Here is a 19214-nt window from a genome sequence, read left to right on the forward strand (position 1 = left end):
TTTTTTTTTTTTTTTGGGGCGCCTGGGTGGCGCAGTCGGTTGAGCGTCCGACTTCAGCCAGGTCATGATCTCGCGGTCCATGAGTTCGAGCCCCGCGTCAGGCTCTGGGCTGATGGCTCAGAGCCTGGAGCCTGTTTCTGATTCTGTGTCTCCCTCTCTCTCTGCCCCTCCCCCGTTCATGCTCTGTCTCTCTCTGTCCCAAAAATAAATAAATGTTGAAAAAAAAATTAAAAAAAAAATTTTTTTAATTGTTACACGTAAATAAAAACATATTAATCTGGATTCAGTGGATCCTTTAAACTGGGGGTAGGGGTGCCTCATGGCTCAGTCAGTTAATCTTTATGATCAGGTCATGATCTCAGGGCTGGTGAGTGAGTTCGCATCAGCAGTGCTGACAGCTCAGAGCATGGAAACTGCTTCGGATTCTGTCTCCATCTCTCTCTGCCTCTCCTATGCTAATGTCTGTCTGTCTGTCTCTCTCAAATACAAATAAACATTTAAAAAATTTTTTAACTTGGAGTAAAACAAGAGGCCTTTAAGGGACAGAAGTACCCAGGTGTGCCACCTCGAGGGGCTCTCTTCTTTGCCTAAAGGCTTTACTTAAAAAAAAAGAAAAGTGGGCGCCTGGGTGGCGCAGTCGGTTAAGCGTCCGACTTCAGCCAGGTCACGATCTCGCAGTCCGCGAGTTCGAGCCCCGCGTCGGGCTCTGGGCTGATGGCTCAGAGCCTGGAGCCTGTTTCGGATTCTGTGTCTCCCTCTCTCTCTGCCCCTCCCCCGTTCATGCTCTGTCTCTCTCTGTCCCAAAAATAAATAAATGTTGAAAAAAAATTAAAAAAAAAAAAAAGAAAATTTTAACTTTTGTTTTCTTGTGTGTGTGTTTATTAAAAATAAGACCAACGGGGCGCCTGGGTGGCGCAGTCGGTTGGGCGTCCGACTTCAGCCAGGTCACGATCTCGCGGTCCGTGAGTTCGAGCCCCGCGTCAGGCTCTGGGCTGATGGCTCGGAGCCTGGAGCCTGTTTCCGATGCTGTGTCTCCCTCTCTCTCTGCCCCTCCCCCGTTCATGCTCTGTTCCTCTCTGTCCAAAAAAAAAACAAAAAACAAAAAACAAAAAACAAAAAAAAAAAACGTTGAAAAAAAAATAAATAAAAATAAGACCAAAAAAACAAAAAACAAAAAACAAAAAAAAAAAAAAAAAAAACCAAAAAAACAAAAGGGACAAAACAAGAACATTGCTAATTTGGGGATGTGAGTGCTCCAGTGTAGGAGCGCTATATTGTATACGCTATATTGTACTGTAAACGCTATATTGTACTCTGCATTTCTTGTTTTTTGTTTTGTTTGTTGTTTTGTTTTGTTTTTAATTTTCAAAATTAATTCAAAGGCCCAGCACAGGACCCGGTTAAGGGACCCAGAAGAAGTGACAATGGTAGTTGGGTTATTATGATTATTTAGTTTAGGTCTCCTACTTCCTACGTGATTTCCTCAGGCTTTGGTCCACATACTAGTAGGATGTTCTTGTTTTTTTACATATGAAAGCAAATTAAACTTTTTCTATGTTGCAAATATTCCTCACCCCCATCTCCACCTCCACCCCCTCCTCAACGGTCCTTGATCCTTGTCCGGATGTTTCTTTTTTGGTAAGTCCTATAGGCACTTGCTTCATCTGACCCATTGCTCCTATCACCTTTATACACTCCACCAAGGCCTGGGTCCGGGTTTCCTGCCAGCCCTCATCCAAGCTGCAACTTCCAAGACCTTATTGGTTTAGAAATGGGATCCTGCCACTGCCCTTCCCCCATCCCAAAAGGCTCCTCATTTCCTCTCAGTCCTGTCAGGAGAGCTAAATCCCCCACTGCTGGTACTGGCCTTGCCTGGGACGTCCCTCAGTCTCTACCCTATCTGCCTTGTACTGGGAAGCATTTTTCCAGAGACGAGCTTTATGGCTGACCCCTGGCAAGGGGAAGCTCCTGACAGATAGAAGTGTGTGAATTCAGGTGAATCTTGGGGCCTGCATCCCACATCTGGCACTATCCCGCCCCGCTAGCACTGAGCACTGGGCTTTACCTGGGGGCAGTGGCTGCCACAGAAGGAGGCCCCTGTGTGAGAAGCTTGCCTAGTAGTAATGGAGGGTGGAGGGAGGTTGGGAACTCTGAGCTGGGAGTAGAGACTGAGCCTTCTGGCCTAAGCTGTGTGTGTGGTGGTAAGGGTGTGGTAGGGGGTGAGGGGCAGGTCCTGCCTCCCCCGGGCAGCTGATGAGGCCCAGTCAATTTGGAGCTTAATATCTTCTCCTTTCATGTGTCTGTGACCATTGCAACCTTACAGGTTCTTCCCTTGATGGTCTGTCAGCCAGTGTCACCTGCCTCTTCTCACTGGTTGCAAGACTCTAGGACCTGGCTTAGGATTTTCAATATTTGCAGGTCACATTGACCCCTCCTTGGCTTATTAAACCTGTGTCCTTTGATATACTATTTATTCCTCCAATTGCATGCACAACTACTGAGACAAGGTCTTTGGAGAGGAAAGCAAAATAGATGTCTTCTTGAGGCTTGTGTCACTGGAGGCTGCAGCTCCCACCTCCCTTGCTGCCTGAGGAGTGTCAGGGTTTGTGTTTCTCCCTTCTGCCTCCTACTGGGCCAGTTACTCCATCTCACCCTCAACACTAAGACCTTCTCTGAAGCCACCATGTCCTCTCCTTCCTACTCTGTATCTGTCCCCTTCTGGCCTTCCCACTGAGGTCTGAGCAGCCATTGCTGTCTTTTAAGCCTCCTGTTTTGCTGCCCCACTAGATCCACTACCTTCCCCTCAGTCCTTCAAACCTGCAGATGGGACTTTGGTCCTCCCCCCCTCCACTCTCAACATCCGCAATCTCCATAGCAACTCCCACTTGCCTCACCCTAGGGAAGCCACCCTCCCTCCTCAGAGACCTCATACATGCTTCTCTACTGGCCTGATGCTGTTCCAGCCATGTGTCTGGATGTTTGTTTCCCTCTCTCACCCCCAAGTGCCTCTGCTTGTAGGATGGAGTAATGAGACCACCAAGCTGGATGATAAATGCTGGTGAGGCAGAAATGAAGCATTCAGCAAGAGAGAGGCAAGGGGGAAGGATTCATCAGATAGGAAAACAGTGGCATTATCAGACACTTACTGTGTGCAGGCCCTAAGTCTCTGGCAGCTGTATTCATTTTCTATTGTTACTTAACAATTACCACAAATTCAGTAACTTAAAACGACACCCATCTATTAGCTTACTGTTCTGCAGGTTAGACACCCAGGCAGTGGCCTCTGATCCAGGTCTCACAAAGGCTGCAATCAAGTTTGGGGCAGGGCTGGGCTCTTATTCAGAAGCTCTAGGGAAAAATCAGCTTCCCAGTTCATTCAAGTAGTTAGCAGATTGCAATTCCATGCAGTTGTAGACTGGGGCCCCTAATTTTTTTTTTTTTTTTTTTTGCTAGCTGTCGTGTGGTCCTCTTCTCAGATTCTAGAATTTCCCCCTATATTTCTTGTCACATGCCCCCCTCCAGCTTCAAATCCCCTGGAATCCTTCTAACTTCAACACATCTATAGATGTGCCCAATACAGTTGCCCAGCAGCTGACCAAGGTGGGAGGCAGGTCCTCTGATCTTGTCCCCATACTGGAGGCTAAGTCAGCACCCCTCCCCCCATGCTGGACCCCACACCTGCTGCATAAGGCATGGGGTCCACTGAGGTCTCAGGGAAATCTTCTGACCTTTACGTCCTCCTGCCTTGCCTCTAGACCCCAGGAACAAAGCATAAGGCTAGGCCAGCCCACCACTCCAGTCTCACCATCCAGCCTGGTTCATAGGTGTCCTGGGTAGCTAGCCCCATCTCAGGGTCTTTGCAGACCAAGTCTGTTTCCTCTGCCCACACAACTCTTCCCACATACTCTGTCCCCTAAAGTGACTTCTGATCTTTGGAGTCTGGCTGGACCCCACGGTCTTGGCAGATGTACTATCCATCTCACCCCCACTTTCCTTTTATTCTGAGGTGTGTCCCAGAGCGCTGAGTGCAGAAGGCATTCAGTTCAATATCCATTCATTCGTTCGTTCATTACTCGCCCTGGGGCGGTTGGGCCTGGTGGGTGTGTGAGGAGGTAGGGGTCATAGAGACAGGTTGCCTCCACCTTCTACCTGGGACACAGGCTTGAGGGGCGGAAGGGGTGGAAGATGGGAGCCAGGGCCTGGGGTGGTGTCTGCTCCCTCATTCCACTCGTAGCTACCGGCAGGTGTGGAGTTCGGCTGCAGGAATATCTCTTTTGCAGTCCACGCAGGGCTGGAGTCCGATGGACCAGGGGTGAGCCCTACTCCTGCCTCCACTCTTGCTCTGGGGAGAAGGCCGCCACCTGGGGTCGCAATGGAGTCTAAACCAGCCGAGACCCATCTAGGGCTTCAGACCGCCTTCCCAGCCTTTGTCGCCTTGCAGCAGCTCTACACAGCCGGGAGCGCACGAGGGCGTGGCCCGCAGATTGACAGCGCAGGCCCCGGCGCATCCCAGTCCCTAGGGCGACGCCGGAAGCGTGTCCTGGCCGAGACATTCCTTGCTGCCCCGCAGCCCGAGCCTCGGCGACTTTAGTTGCGACTCGGTCGAGAGCAGGAAGTTCAATACCTACCGGCCTGAAGCGGCGGCTGATCGCCATAGAAACACCGGAAACGTGCTCCGACCTAGCGCTTCCCTGCGCCACAGCGGCTGCGGACTTCGGTTCCGCCGGCGTCGCAGCCTGAAAGTGTGGCCTTGGCGGTGGTGAGCGGGAGAAGGCCAAGTCCCGGCCTGGTGCCTGAGAAGGAGCCGGAGGTGGGGTCGGGCGGGCATCCCCCTGCTGCTGGGCCGGCGGGCAGGCCGGGGCGTGCCCAGGGGAGGGCGCCGGCGCTAGGTTTGGAGTGCACGCTGTGGACGTGAGGGGGCGCTGCAGGATGGGGGCATGGCTCTGGCTAGCGCGCGGAGGCGGGAAATACAGGTTGGCCGGGTCTGGAGCGGGGGCAGCCCGAGCGGATCAGAGAGGGGGCTTTGGGGTTAGGGCAGGGAGCGAGCAATGGAGCAGAGTATGGGAAAGAGTGCTTGGAGCAAAGCGCATGGCGTGGGCAAAGGCGTGGCAGCGAGAATGCGGCGCCATACCCGGGAGGGTGGGCCTTTGTTCTGAGGCGCCAAGAAGACCCTGCTGCGTCTGGACTGAGAGATCACAGACCGGGAGCAGGGTGGAGGTGGGTCGGAAAAGGCAGGCTTCAAGCCGTATGGGTTGATGCGCAGGTTTCTGCCCCAGTCGCCCAGACACAGATTTGAAGGTCTTTATACGGTGGGTGAATAAAGACGGGGAAAAGTGCTGTGGCATAGATAACGATATGTGCAAAGACTTGGCTTTTTTGACCAATTGCCAAGAATTAATTCATCACCATGGAGGGCTCTGAGCAGAGGAGGGTCCCGATCTGTCAGGTCTGAACAGGCTCCCTCTGGCTGTCGCGTGGGGGACTAGACCGGGGGGGCGGGCGGGCACACAAGGAAATGACTCCCATCAGCCTCCACCAATGGTACCGGGGCAGTGGAGGTGTGCGAAGTGATTTGTTGGTAAGATATAGAACATGCAAGAAAGGGAGGGGTCTGGACCCAGAAGAGGAAAGGTGGTTTGGGTAAGAGGAGCCAGAGGGGGTGAGTCTGAGACCCCATTAGACCAGGAAGGTTAAGAGAAGCCACACTCCAGGGCTGTGTGACCCGGCCTGAACTAGGCTGGTGGAGTGAGAGTGAGTGTCAGGGTGTGGCCTCTGTCCCGACTGTCCTCCCCTAGACTGGAGTTGTGTGTGGCTTGGGTACAGGATGAGCCAAACCCATCTTTGTTTGGTAGAGGGGAAACTTAGCCTAGTGAGCATGGTGCCTACTTGATGAGTGATGACGGGTGAAGTATCAGAGCTTCTCAGGTTCCCAGAGTCCCCTGGGGAGCGGTAGCCCCTCCCCTTTCTGGTGTCTGAGCGTGGGCAGTGCTGAGATTAGGAAGCTAAAGTTTTGACAGGAATCATCCGGGTTGCTCAGACATGCTGATCTGGAGGCCGCTGCTATTCCACCTTTCCCTTCCCAATCACACACCCTTCAAAGTCCACACAAGCCCCCTCTCTACACCACACCCACACCCTGTGCCTTCCAGGCTATATCAAGATTCCAAGATGCACCAGGCTAAAGGGGGCACCTCCCTACCTGCTGCGTTGGGGTCTGCCAGAGACCTTGTATTTTTTCTTCTGTGGAATGCCTGCCAGGCTAATGCCCAACTTACTCTCAACCCTTTGTGACCACGCACACCCTGAAACGCTTAGCCCAGGAGGCAGGTCGTGCCATCCCGCCCCTGCGAAGACCTCTGTATACACTAGTTAACATAACCCAATTCCGAGGCAACAGACTTTGGTCTCCACAGGGTCTTGAATGCTCCAAGGTTGGATGATGTAGTAAAGGGAGATCAAAAAGAAGCTGAGAGTGGCAGGAATCACAGCCAGCCCTGATGCGGAGTGGATAAGGTGTGACAGCCAGTTCGGGATGGGCATCCCTGCCCTCTTCTCCACAGAGCTGCTCCCTGGAAGGGGGACATGGGGAAGGTTTATGGATACTGGAGTTAGGGCGAGGAGGGTGTGAACCAGTATAGGGGAAGCTGAGCTCTGGACCCTCCGCTGGGCAGTAAGCAAGACTGGGAGGGAGCCAGATATTTGGTATTCCCAACCTTCTCCCAGGGGTGTGCTGGGAGTTTCCTAGGTGGAGCTGCAGAGGTCCTGGAGTCTGGGGGTGGGAGTTGGGGGTAGTCCTGTATATGGGAACAGGGCTCGAGGGGCCTTTTGGGAAGGGCTGGGACTGTGGTGCGCCCATGGGCCTTGTCCCGCAATAAGGGCTCAAGGGGCAGGGACAATGGGGGGGGGGCCTGGCTGATCTTCCCCCCCCCCCCAATCCGGTGCAGATGGCTGCAGCAGAGGCGGTGCACCACATACACCTGCAGAACTTCTCCCGCTCGCTGCTCGAGACCCTCAACGGGCAGCGGCTGGGTGGTCACTTCTGCGACGTGACTGTGCGGATCCGTGAGGCTTCGCTGCGTGCCCACCGCTGCGTGTTGGCTGCTGGCTCACCCTTCTTCCAGGACAAGCTGCTGCTCGGCCACTCCGAGATCCGCGTGCCTCCAGTGGTGCCGGCGCAAACGGTGCGCCAGCTCGTCGAGTTCCTCTACAGCGGCTCGCTTGTAGTGGCACAAGGCGAAGCGCTGCAGGTGCTCACGGCCGCGTCGGTGCTGCGCATCCAGACGGTCATAGACGAGTGCACCCAGATCATCGCCCGCGCCCGAGCCCCGGTCCCCGGCGCGCCCGCGCCCCTGCCCACGCCCGTGCCCCCACCTCTTGCACCTGCGCAGCTACGCCACCGCCTGCGCCACTTGCTGGCCGCGCGCCCTCCGGGCCACCCCGGTGCCGCGCATAGCCGCAAGCAGCGCCAGCCCGCGCGCTTGCAGCTGCCGGCGCCCACTGCGCCCACCAAGGCGGAGGGGTCGGAAGTCGACCCCTCCCTACCCGCGGCCACAGACGACGGCGGTGACGGCGAGGAGGACACCGATGATGAAACCGACGGCGAGGACGGCGAAAGCGGCGGCCCAGGAGAGGGCCAAGCGCCCCCTTCCTTCCCAGACTGCGCTGCCGGCTTCCTCACCGCCGCCCCTGACAGCGCGTGCGAGGAGCCGCCCGCGCCCGCCGGCCTTTCGGACTATGGCGGCGCCGGCAGGGACTTTCTTCGGGGCGCTTCGGCGGCCGAGGATGTGTTCCCCGAGAGCTACGTCTCCGCTTGGCAAGATGAGGATGGCACCGCGGCGGAAGCCTGTCCCGCCGAGACGCCGGCCCCGCCTGACTGTGTCCTGTCTGGATCCCGAGCCCCAGGCGTGAAGACCCAGGGGCCACCTGTCTCACTTTTCCCCTTTCATCTGGGCGCTCCTGGGCCACCTGCGCAACCTCCTCCCGCACCCTCGGGGCCTACTCCTGCGCTCCCTTCCGCCTTCTATCCCACACTCCAGCCAGATGCGGCCCCTAGCGCTCCTGCTCCTCCGGGGGAGGCCCCAGCCCCGCCCACCGCTCCCGCTGCGGCCCCCTCGGCCACCCCTGCCAGAGCCCCGGGTTCCGAGCCGCCTGCCTATGAGTGCAGTCACTGCCGAAAGACGTTCAGCTCGCGGAAAAACTACACCAAGCACATGTTCATCCACTCGGGTGAGCCAGGATGGGTCTCTGAGCCCTTTGGTCATTGGAGATTCAAGCCTGAGGGGTGATTGGGCACTAGGCAAGTGGGGTGGAGGCTCTCATGTAGTTATGTTGCTTTTTCTTGACCCCAGTGGAACCTGGAAATTGAGCCCCAAGTGCGATGTGTGTGGGGGAGGGGAAACCCCATCCACATGGAGAAGCAGGTTCTCCTGCCCAACCCCTATTTCAATGTATTGGTGCAGGGAGAATCCTCAGGCTAGGTTAAGGAGCAGGAACTTGCCCAGAGCTTTTGGAAAGCTGGCAGTGGAGCTTTTAGTCACCACGATGAAGCTTGGGATGGGCAGGAGGGATGGAGCCTTGGCAGGAAAATGTGGCCAGGTAGGGGAGTCTCCTTGGTCTCCCTGGCTGTCAGTGGGTCCTGTGACTGGCACTGGATGTGAGGGGAGAGTGGGTTTGCTGGCCTAGCCTTCGGAGCTGGCAGAGAGGTGGCCTGATCGCGGCTGGAGGGAGATGGGGCTGCAGTGTGGGGACCCCACAGCTGCAGAGGGAGGAAAAGGGAGCTCCTCGAAGACCACTGAGAGTACCCCTAAACCCTTGGAGTGTCTGGGAGGTGGCTCTTTACTGGCTCAGGGAGAGGTAGAGAGTGTGCTAGATGGTGCACTGGAGATTATGGAGCTAGGGGCTGAGGTGGTGGCTGGCAGGTCCTGGATGTGTCACAGGGTGTTCAGGGTGCTCCCTAGAGGCTCAGGTAGAGGACAGGAGTATGGAATGTCAAAGACTGCTTGCAGGGCCAAACTGGATGTTGTTAGGAAAAGCAAAGGTTTGGCTGGAACACCTGTAGGAGTGGAGTGGGGAGTTCTGCAGGGCCAGGAACTTAGGGATTTCACTGTGAATGTTGGAGAAGGCATCAGTGATCTGAAGTGGGAAGTGAGTGAGATGTGATTTAGTTTTAAATCCCTACCTGGCTGTCTTGGGGTTGAAGGAGAGAGGATATAGATGTAGCCTGTGGAGAGCTGTCAGGGGCCCCAAGGTAGTACCAGCCAAGATTTGCCAGCTTCATGTGGCCTTAGCCAGGTGCAAGGCCTGGTCTGGGGGAACTCCCTGCCCAGGCACTGCCCTGCAGCCCTCTGCCGCTGAGATAGGTGGGTTTTTTGTTTTGTTTTGTTTTTCTTTGTTAATACCTGATGAATCTAGGGGCCAATACAGCCAGCCTCCCCCTTCTCTGATCAGGGTAAAGGGGGCAGCCTACTCTGGCACCCCAGGTACGTTATAGCTGCCAGCAGACAAGGGTTTTCTGGGCAACAGGGCTTCCAGCAGGAACCGGGCAGGTATGCCTCGTCCCTCACAGTGTAAGTGTGCTGGGCCTTGCCAGACTGTTACCAGAATGGTGGCCAGCGATCAAAGTACAGAATGCTCCATGGGCATGGCAGGAGTTAGGGGAAGGGAGGTTCCTGGAGAGGTGGGGGAGACCTCAGTGGTCAGTCCTGTCAGGCAACGATGTCCCAGACCAGCAGGATTCCCTGTTGGGAGGATACCTGTTAGAGTTGAGGGCCCCTGACGGTGGTATCCTGGTATTACGGTAAGGGTCCGGGAAAGCGGTATCCCCGCTGAGTGGGGAGACATACTGGGTCATGGCCGGGTGGGGGTGGGGGGTGGGGGCGGGGAGGGGCGGGGGGGAGGGGTTCCCTGTTGGGCCGGAAGGTCCAGGAGTGAGGAATGGTCCGGGAGTGGAAGGGGTGTCCCTTAAGGGCAGAGGGATTCAGGGTTGATGGGCAGTTTGGGAGGAGAGGGGAGTCACTGCCCGTCAAAGGCTCCCCGGGGCTCCTTCCCAGATGACATACGTGCGCGGCATGCCCTGTCGCCCACAGGGGAGAAGCCCCACCAATGCGCCGTGTGCTGGCGATCTTTCTCGCTGCGCGACTACCTGCTGAAGCATATGGTCACGCACACAGGCGTGCGCGCCTTCCAGTGCGCTGTCTGCGCCAAGCGCTTCACGCAGAAGAGCTCACTCAACGTGCACATGCGCACGCATCGGCCCGAGCGCGCGCCGTGCCCCGCCTGCGGCAAGGTCTTCTCACACCGCGCGCTGCTGGAGCGCCACCTGGCCGCGCACCCTGCACCTTGATCCAGGCCTGGGCCCGGCCACACCTGCCGCGGGATTGACCACGCTCCCGCGCTGTAGGCCAACCCCTGCAGGTCCGCGACCTCCTGTGGAACTAGGCCACTACCACTGCGGAACCGGTAACACCCCTGCCGAGCCGCTTCACACCTGCCTAGACGCCTTGACCACGTTCCCACTACCAAACCACGTTTTCCCCAGAGCGCAGGCCCTCCCTCTGCTACCACCCTTCTTTCCAGACCTGACCAGGGGTTCAGCCTGCCTTACTACTGTACTTCTTCGTACTCGGACCCTCCTGATAGTGGCAGGCTGGGGATGGGGTTGGTCAGAGACCCGACCATCCCTGAGAACTGGATCATCTCCAGCCTAAACTGGGCTCTCAGACCCTTGGGCCAGGCCCAAGATTTGTGGCTCTGACTCCTTGCGTGAGTGTGGGCTCTGGAGCTGCTCCTCTCTGCCCCAGTGTCAAGCTGGGTAAGAACCCTGGCTCCCCACCCCGAACTACCCCTCCCTCAATCTGGTGTCTAAGGGGGCTCAGTGGACCCATCATGGACTGGGGTCGGGCCTCGGGACTCCTGCTCTCTAATAAAGTACTGTGGGCCATGGGTCCGAAACCCGGAAGCTCTGAGCTCCCAGATGGGTGCGTTTCTGTCCGTCACACACTGGCTGTGGCAGTCGGGACTCAGTGCCCCCGGCTCTGGGCAACACTGCTGCCACCTACTGGGCTCCCTGGGCAGAGACAGGACGGTAGGCTTGGCCATTTCAGGGAGGGTGTGGGATGCACAAATGACTGGTGCTTGACTCTTCTAGAGCCCTTGCCCTGTGGGGAGAGGTGTAGGCCAGGCCTGAGATGGGTCTGGGAGAGAGAGGCCACATGTGGGAAACCCTCAGAATCCCAGCTGCTGCTGTCCAAGATGCAGAATTGAGGCCCTTCCCCCTAGATCTCACCACCCCCCCCACCTCCGGAATCTCAAGGTCCTTCGGATTTGAGTCTTCCCCTCCCCCATTCTGATGGGCACGATGGTTGAGCACCTTACTTTTGAGGGGGTCCAGGGAGTCTTTGGGGTTAGGCTACCATGTGGGGATCTGAACCTCAGGATACCTGCCTCGGCCAGTAACTTCTGAAGTGCCAGGCAGGAGGTAGGAGCAGCAGCCAGGACCGTTGGGCTGCCCACTGGGCAGCTGAAGATACTGATACCCAGTAGTGAAGCAGTGTCACAAGACCCCGCATCAGTTCAGCTGCCAGCCAAGAAAGCGGTCACTCCTCTTACTCCAGAGCATTGGCGGCACCTGTCAAGGATTTGAAGCAGGTGGAGAGGGGATTGAGCTGGAGGGTGGTGCTCCGCCCTGACCTGTAGGCTCCTGGGTCAATGGCAACACCTTTCTGAGCTCCCCCTCTGTGACTGCCTCCCAAAGGTGAAGGGTTAAGGCTTTTCTGTCCAACCATTCATAAACTGCCCTGCCCATGTTCCCCGGGGGGAGGGGGAGTTCAGCCTCCTGAACCCCGAAGACAGTCCCCATCCATGCCAGGGGGGTGAAGCACAGTGTCATAGGGCCCAGCCCATGGGTGGGGATGGGGACATCAGAACTGGGTTTGCATTCAGGCACTGGATTTGTTCATTCAAGTATTTACTCGGTGCCTGCCATGTACCTGGTAGGAGGTAGGCACAGTGAAACAAACAGGTCCAAAATGGCTGGGGGTAGAGTCCGGAGGGCGGGGGCATCGCAGTCAACAGCTCCTGGGCTACCGCTAGGGGGGTGGGGCTGAAGGGTCAGAGATCAAAGCCAGGCAGCCCCTGGCAGAAGTTACCGTTCTGTGGAAGCTTCTCTGAGAAGGGAGCAGGTGCGATGGGCGTCTGGCTGCGACTGGCCTTTTTACTGTTGCTGCTGCTGGGCCTGGGACAGTCCGCATGGCCGGCTGCGGTGGCCCTGGCACTGCGCTGGCTCCTGGGGGACTCTATCTTCTGTGTGCTGCTCGGCCTGGCCGTGCTGGCGCGGCCCTGGCTCTACCCCTGGATGCCCCACTGGCTGAGTCTGGTGGCCGCGGCACTCATGCTGGCTGTGTTGCCCGCACGGCCACCCCCAGGGCTGCGCTGGCTGCCTGCAGATTTGGCCTACATCTTCGGGATCCTCCACCTGGGGCTAAACATCAAGGCGCGCATGAGCCGCCGGCCGCCCAACACCTTCGTGGATACCTTTGAGCGGCGAGCACAAGCACAGCCGGACCGGGCGCCCTTGGTGTGGAAGGGTCCGGGGGGCCGCTCGGTCACCTTCAGGGAGCTGGACGACAGAGCATGCCAGGCAGTGTGGGCCCTGAAGGCCGAGCTGGGCAGCCTCACAGGCTTACTTGCTGGGGAGCCTGCCGCCCTCCTAGTGCTGCCCTCCCAGGCCATTCCGGCCCTAGGTTTGTGGCTGGGGCTGGCCAAGTTGGGCTGCCCCGTTGCCTGGATTAATCCGCATGCCCGGGGGGCACCCCTGCTACACTCCGTACTGAGCTCTGGGGCTCGGTTGCTGGTGGTGGACCCAGGTGAGGACCTCAGAGGCTAGTAGAGGACAGAGGGGGATGGAGCAGGGGACAGACTTGGAGAACTGCTGTTCAGTGGTCCTGGTGGGGGCTGACTTTTTTCTTCACCACGTCTGTTTCGATCCTTTTTGCCAACAAATACTAATTATGGGGCTCTTTACATAAGAATGCAAAAGTTCTTCTCTGGGGGCTGCTTTCTGTATTGCTTGCAGTAGACTCTTCTCCCCTATCTTTGGGTCTCGGGTCTCCCCTCTTGATGTCAGATATGGGCCTTTCCCCAATTTCTTTTCCCTGCAGACCTCCAGGAGAATCTGGAAGAGGTCCTTCCCAAGCTACAGGCAGAGAACATCCGATGCTTCTACCTCAGCCACTCCTCCCCAACCCCAGGAGTGGGGGCTCTGGGGGCTGCTCTTGACGTTGCACCCACCGACCCTGTGCCCGCTGACCTACGTGCTCGGATCACATCAAAAAGCCCTGCCCTGTTTATCTACACCTCAGGGACCACTGGTGAGGGTGCCCAGCAACTCTAGCCCTGACCTCTGAACCCTTATGCTGCTCTGACCCCAAGTTGATATGTGCCTCAAACTTGACCTCTGAAACCCATCCTGCCCTTTGATTGTGACACCTGGCCTGAACTCTGATCCCCAGTGTGAATTGAATGGTCAGCACCCACCAGAATCCTGCTTCTGCCCAGTAAACAGCCACTAAATTTGGAATTTTTCTTCCCTGAGCCCACCCTCAAATCCCCATACTTGACCACCTTCTAAGAGCCTCAAGCTTCTCACTGCAGACCTGACCACAGAGACCCACTCCTGTATGCTGGTCCCTCTTGTACTGTCCTTTCACCACCCACCCTTCCCACTCCATTCGCCAGGACTCCCAAAGCCGGCCATTGTCACACAGGAACGGCTGCTACAGATGTGCAAGATGCTGTCCCTGGGTGGGGTCACAGCTGATGACGTGGTCTACACAGTCTTGCCTCTGTACCATGTGATGGGGCTTATCCTTGGAATTCTTGGCTGCCTGGAGCTTGGTAAGACCTTTTCTGAAGACCCCTCCAATCCATGGGACCTCCAGACTCAATATCAGAGTGGGCTTTCAGGGTGACAAGTCCCCACAGGTTACCCAGCACCAAGGTTCTCACCTTTGACAAGGGACACACAATAGCAGGCCCCAGGGCTACTTGGACAGAAACTTGGTCACTTAGACAGTCCCTAATGGCTTTGCTGTGGTCCGAAGGTAATGAGGTGGTATGAATGCTGGGATAGTCAGTGAAGGGTAGGTATTCACCAAGAATTCCACTGGGCTATCAGCCTGGACACCTGATTAGCAATTCAGACTGGGACCTCTCTAATAATTTTCTTTTCAATTTTTTATAAAAATTTTGAAACACATACAAATTTTTAGATATTTCTACATGATCCTCATGTACCCAACCACCCAGCTTTGGCCACCATCAGCATTTTGCTTTCAAACATACACAGTAAGCAAAAGTAGAGAAAATAGTTTGATGATATCCCACATATCCTCAACCACCCTTGACAATTGTTAACATGTTACTAGTTTTATTTCATATATAATTCCCCTCTTCATTTCTGGATTATTTTAGAACAAATTTTAGCCACTGTATCTTTTTGTTTATAAGTATATCAGTATGTATCTCTAACATATAATGACAAAAACTGTCACCATAGAGGTGGCTGGGTGGCTTAGTTGGTTAAGCATCTGACTTTGGCTCAGGTCATGATCTCATGGTTCATGGGTTCAAGCCCCGTATTGGACTCAGTGCTGACAGCTCAGAGCCTGGAGTCTGCCTCAAATTCTGTGTCTTCCTCTCTCTCTGCCCCTCCCCTGCTCGCACTCTATCTCTTTCTGTCTCTCAAAAATAATACATAAAGCTTAAAAAAAAAAAAAAAAGCCTGTCACCATAGTGATATCACACCTGACAAAATTAACAGTAACTTTAATATCATCTGATGCACAGGTCATGTTCAAATCTTCCCAATTGTCTAATTCTCTTTTTACAGTTAAAGTCCTCTCACAGTACTTGTTTGTTCTTTGCTCCTCTTTACCCTGCAGATTTTAAAGTTTTATTTATTTATTTATTTATTTATTTATTTATTTATTTATTTATAGAGACAACAGGAGTGGGCAGGGGCAGAGAGAGGGAGAGAGAATCCCAAGCAGGCTCCACACAGCCAGCACAGAGCCCGACGTGGGGCTTGAACTCACAAAATGGGGGATCATGACCTGGTTCAAAATGAAGAGTTGGACTATTAACCAACTGAGCCACCTAGGTGCCCCTCCCCTGGAAATTCCCTCTAGAGATATTAGATTCAGTTCAATTATTAGATTCAGTTCAATTATTGTTGGCAAGAACCTTGGTGGGGTGCATTGTACTTCCTAATACATCACATTGAGGGCAGCCCATAACTATTATCCTACCTTAGGGAGGCTAAGATAAATAGGGGAGATTGATTGATTGATAGTTGGCACAATGTTACACTAGTTTCAGGTGTACAACCTTATGATTTATATACTGGGGCGCTTTATTTGGAAAACTCCCTATCAACGTTCCCCCTGGTTTTACCAGTTCTTGAAGACCTTTATGACATTCATAAAACATTTATAATCATCATTAATGGTTAATATCCATAGCCCTTACTTAGCAGTGCTCACTTTGTACCAAGCATTGAGCTTGGTACACATTCTGAAGATAGGATTCGAACCCATGCCCATCTATGCTCGTCTCATGCAGGTAGTCCTGACTCCACTAGGGACACACAGATCGGCTCCAAAACCTGTGCTTCAGAGGGTCACAGTCCTATGATCAGAGCAGCTTATCACAGTGGCATGGAAGCATGACCTGAAACCCTTTCTTCTCTCCCCTCTCAGGAGCAACCTGTGTCCTGGCGCCCAAGTTCTCTGCTTCCTGCTTCTGGGATGACTGTCGGCAGCATGGTGTGACTGTGATCCTGTATGTAGGCGAGGTCCTACGGTACCTGTGTAACACTCCACAGGTGAGGTGCTAAGATTAGGGCTCCATGGTGAACACCTAGGGTATGAAATCCCAGATGTCATACCAGGTAAAGGTTTCAGGTAGATTCACATACAGGAGTCAAGCAAGGTCCCTTAGGTAAAACTCCCCAGGTAACAGCCACAGATGACGAATCTCACACAAAGTTTCCAGTCATGGATCCTTTGATGATCAGCAGTGCTACCTTGGGCAGGTGACTTCACCTCTCTCAGCAGCCTCAGTGTCCTCATTTGGAAAATGGGGAAAATAATTCAAAGGGAATATTTGTGAGAATAAAACATATATAAAGAGCCTAGAACAGGGGGTGGCTCAGGGTAAACTCACCAGATGTGAACTTATACAGCAATGAGGTATGGATCCCAGGTAAAATGCTCCACATAAGGCCCCCAGGTATCACCTTCCCCAAGGTGAAGTTTCAAGTCACTCCCCAATTTACCTCTAAGAAAGGCCCCTGAGTAACCCCTCCAGATAACTTCCCCCAGGTAAAAGTTCCAGGTACTACCCCTATATAAAAATCCCAGATATTTCCTCTAGGTAAGGACCTGGATTAGCCCTGCAGTCACCCCTAGGTATCTCTCCAGGTAAGGCTTCTAGGTAACTTCCCCCCAGGTAACCTCTGCAGGTAACCCTCCAAGTACAGACTCCAAGTAAGAACCCTTGGTAGATGCCCTAGGTATAGACCCTCCAATCACCTCCCAGGTAAAGACGGAAAGATGGAAAGATAGCCTTTGTAGGTAAGGGTTCCTGGGCACACTTGAGGTCACTTCCTCTTCATTCTTCTTGGGATGTTCCTGCAGCGACCAGAGGACCGGACACACACAATCCGCTTGGCAATGGGCAATGGACTCCGAGCAGATGTGTGGGAGTCCTTTCAGAAGCGCTTTGGCCCCATTCGGATCTTGGAAACCTATGGCTCCACGGAAGGCAACATTGGCTTCGTCAACTATCCAGGGCGCTGTGGGGCCCTGGGCAAGATGAGCTGCTTGCTTCGAGTGGGTTGGGTGGGACAGTGGCCCTGATTGAGGCTGAGCTCACAGGACCTCTGCTGACCCTTCTCCATCCCCCACTCAGATGCTGTCCCCCTTTGAGCTTGTACAATTTGACACGGAGGCTGAGGAGCCTGTCAGAGACAGTCAGGGATTCTGCATCCCTGTGGGACTAGGTACGAGGGTCAGGAAGCCTTCCCTGGGTGTGGGAAGGACGGGGATCATCTGCTTCTTGGCTGGAACAAGTTGCCCAAAGCCTTGAGTTCAGTGCTCTGTGGTGGTGTCTACTGCCTCACCCAGAACCTGTCCTTGGCCTGTCTGACTACTGCCTGGGACCCTCTACCTCTCAGTTCTGCCCAGCTACCCTGCCTCAATCTCTTTTTCTGCTGGGTCTCTGGGTGTCTATTTGAGTTGTTCTCTTGAGCTCTCAGTGGAAGTCATGTCTTCCCAGGCATCAATCTCTTGTCAATATCTTCTCCTAGGGTCTTCTCTCTTGGGGGTCTTACACAGTCCTGGCTATATCTCTTTCTTCCCAGCACCATTTGTCTCTGTCCTTCCTCTACCCCTTGTTATCCTTTTTCTTTTTTAAGATTTTATATTTCATCTCATCTTATCTCATTTCATGTAATCTCATTTCATGTATCCAACATGGGGCTGGAACTAACCACCAAGATCAAGAATCACATGTTCTACTGACTGAGCCAGCCAGGTGCCCTGCTTGTTATCCTTTGTCTAGGTATCCCAATGCCTCCTTCTGTCTCTCCCTCCCTCTGTAACTCCAGGTCTCTTTCTGTCTCTTCTCTGGCAGGATCTCGATGATGGAGTCCATCATGGGTGGAAACCTCCTGGCTGGGGGCTAGTGGGCTCCTGAGGTTCTTTACCATTGTTAATGCCCTAATTCCTGCTTCTACCCCAGGGGAGGCGGGGCTCCTGTTAACCCAGATAGTGGGCCACCACCCTTTCCTGGGCTACCGCGGGGCACGAGAGCTGTCGGAACGGAAGTTGGTGCGGAATGTGCGGCGCAGGGGCGACGTTTACTTCAACACCGGAGACGTGCTGGCCATGGACAGAGAAGGCTTCCTTTACTTTCGGGACCGCCTGGGGGACACCTTCCGGTAGGGTCCCCAGGGAACTGGGAGGGCGGATGGCCTGGGTTCGCCGATTCTTTGAGGGAGCCAGGCCGAAGAGGCGGGATTTCCGGATTCCAGAGGGGGATGGCTTCCCGATCCTGAAGGGGCCAGAGTTGGGCAGAGCCGGCAATCAGATCTCGTTGGAGGAGGGGCTTGGTGGGCAAGAGGCGGGACATCCTGTTTGCCAGGGTTGTGGTCACAAGCATTGGCTTCAACCCCACAGATGGAAAGGTGAGAACGTATCTACGCGGGAGGTGGAGAGCGTTTTATCCCTTGTGGACTTCCTGCAGGAGGTGAACGTCTACGGCGTCTCTGTACCAGGTGTGGAGGATTTGACTCATTAAACCTCCAAGAGCTTTATCCAGATTTTATCTGGATTTTGTCTGTGGGTGTTATCCAGATTTTAAAGGTGGGGGAGCTGCAGGGGCACAGCCAGTGAGAAGAGATGGGCCAAGGAAGAGGGTCAGCCATGAGCACTGTGAGGTGGGTGAGTGGAGAATGATTGTTGTGCTTCTCAGGTTGTGAGGGCAAGGTGGGGATGGCTGCTGTGCGGCTGGCCCCAGGCCAGACCTTCGATGGTCAGAGGATGTACCAACATGTCCGCACTTGGCTCCCTGCCTATGCTGCACCCCATTTCATCCGTATCCAGGTGAGCTCAGGGTGGTGGAAGTGGGGGGGGGGGGGTCTTGGCCAGGGATTCACAATAGGGATTATGCTTACTGTCCCTGCAGGATGCCCTGGAGATCACAAGCACGTTCAAACTGGTGAAGTCCCGGTTGGTGCGTGAGGGCTTCAATGTAGGCGTCATTGCTGACCCCTTGTTCGTGTTGGACAACCAGGCTAAGACCTTCCAGCCCCTGACACCGGAAACGTACCAGGCCGTGTGCAATGGAACCTGGAGACTCTGACCATCTGGCCTGTCCACATCTGAAGTGGCAGTGCCCAATGCAGACTACCACTCATATTGGCAGGATCCTCTCCACCACAAATCTGCTGAGGGTTATCAAGAATCGCAGCCTGGCCATAACCCCAGTTGAAGAGAGTAAGATAACTGTGGGCCCAGTAGTGGAGTGAGAATAAACTTGGATGTGTACACATATGTCTGCGTGTGTAGGGCTAAGGGCAGGCAGCCCTAAGATGGGCCATTTTGGCATAAAGATAATTTTATGATAAAAGCAATAAAAACCCGGCAGATTCAGGA

At 54.6% G+C, this 19214-nt stretch overlaps 2 protein-coding genes across 6 annotated transcripts; both read left to right on the top strand.

Moving 5' to 3' along the window:
* The first annotated feature begins 4446 nt into the window (after positions 1-4446).
* On the top strand, positions 4447-10957 carry ZBTB45 (zinc finger and BTB domain containing 45). Of its 4 annotated transcripts, none has more exons than XM_040465271.1 (3): positions 4447-4810; positions 6945-8226; positions 10086-10957. In XM_040465271.1, exons 2-3 carry the CDS (start codon positions 6945-6947, stop codon positions 10340-10342), a joined length of 1539 nt encoding a protein of 512 aa, XP_040321205.1. In that variant the 5' UTR covers positions 4447-4810; the 3' UTR covers positions 10343-10957. The 4 variants fall into 4 exon arrangements, with proteins under 4 accessions (XP_040321205.1, XP_040321206.1, XP_040321204.1 ...); XM_040465272.1 differs by having other exon boundaries at positions 4447-4759; XM_040465270.1 differs by lacking the exon at positions 4447-4810 and adding an exon at positions 4827-4973.
* Positions 10958-11667: 710 nt separating this feature from the next.
* On the top strand, positions 11668-19214 carry SLC27A5 (solute carrier family 27 member 5). Of its 2 annotated transcripts, XM_040465243.1 has the most exons (10): positions 11876-12863; positions 13158-13367; positions 13735-13893; positions 15756-15880; positions 16695-16889; positions 16969-17059; positions 17800-17998; positions 18237-18334; positions 18532-18662; positions 18745-19214. In XM_040465243.1, the coding sequence occupies exons 1-10, from the start codon at positions 12185-12187 to the stop codon at positions 18919-18921; spliced, it is 2064 nt and encodes a 687-aa protein (XP_040321177.1). In that variant the 5' UTR covers positions 11876-12184; the 3' UTR covers positions 18922-19214. The 2 variants fall into 2 exon arrangements, 1 of the variants encoding a protein (XP_040321177.1); XR_005787361.1 differs by lacking the exon at positions 18745-19214 and having other exon boundaries at positions 11668-12863; positions 17800-18244; positions 18532-18645.

Source organism: Herpailurus yagouaroundi, unplaced genomic scaffold, assembly GCF_014898765.1.
Source record: "Herpailurus yagouaroundi ecotype Mexico unplaced genomic scaffold, PumYag 557, whole genome shotgun sequence".
Taxonomy (NCBI): domain Eukaryota; kingdom Metazoa; phylum Chordata; class Mammalia; order Carnivora; family Felidae; genus Herpailurus; species Herpailurus yagouaroundi.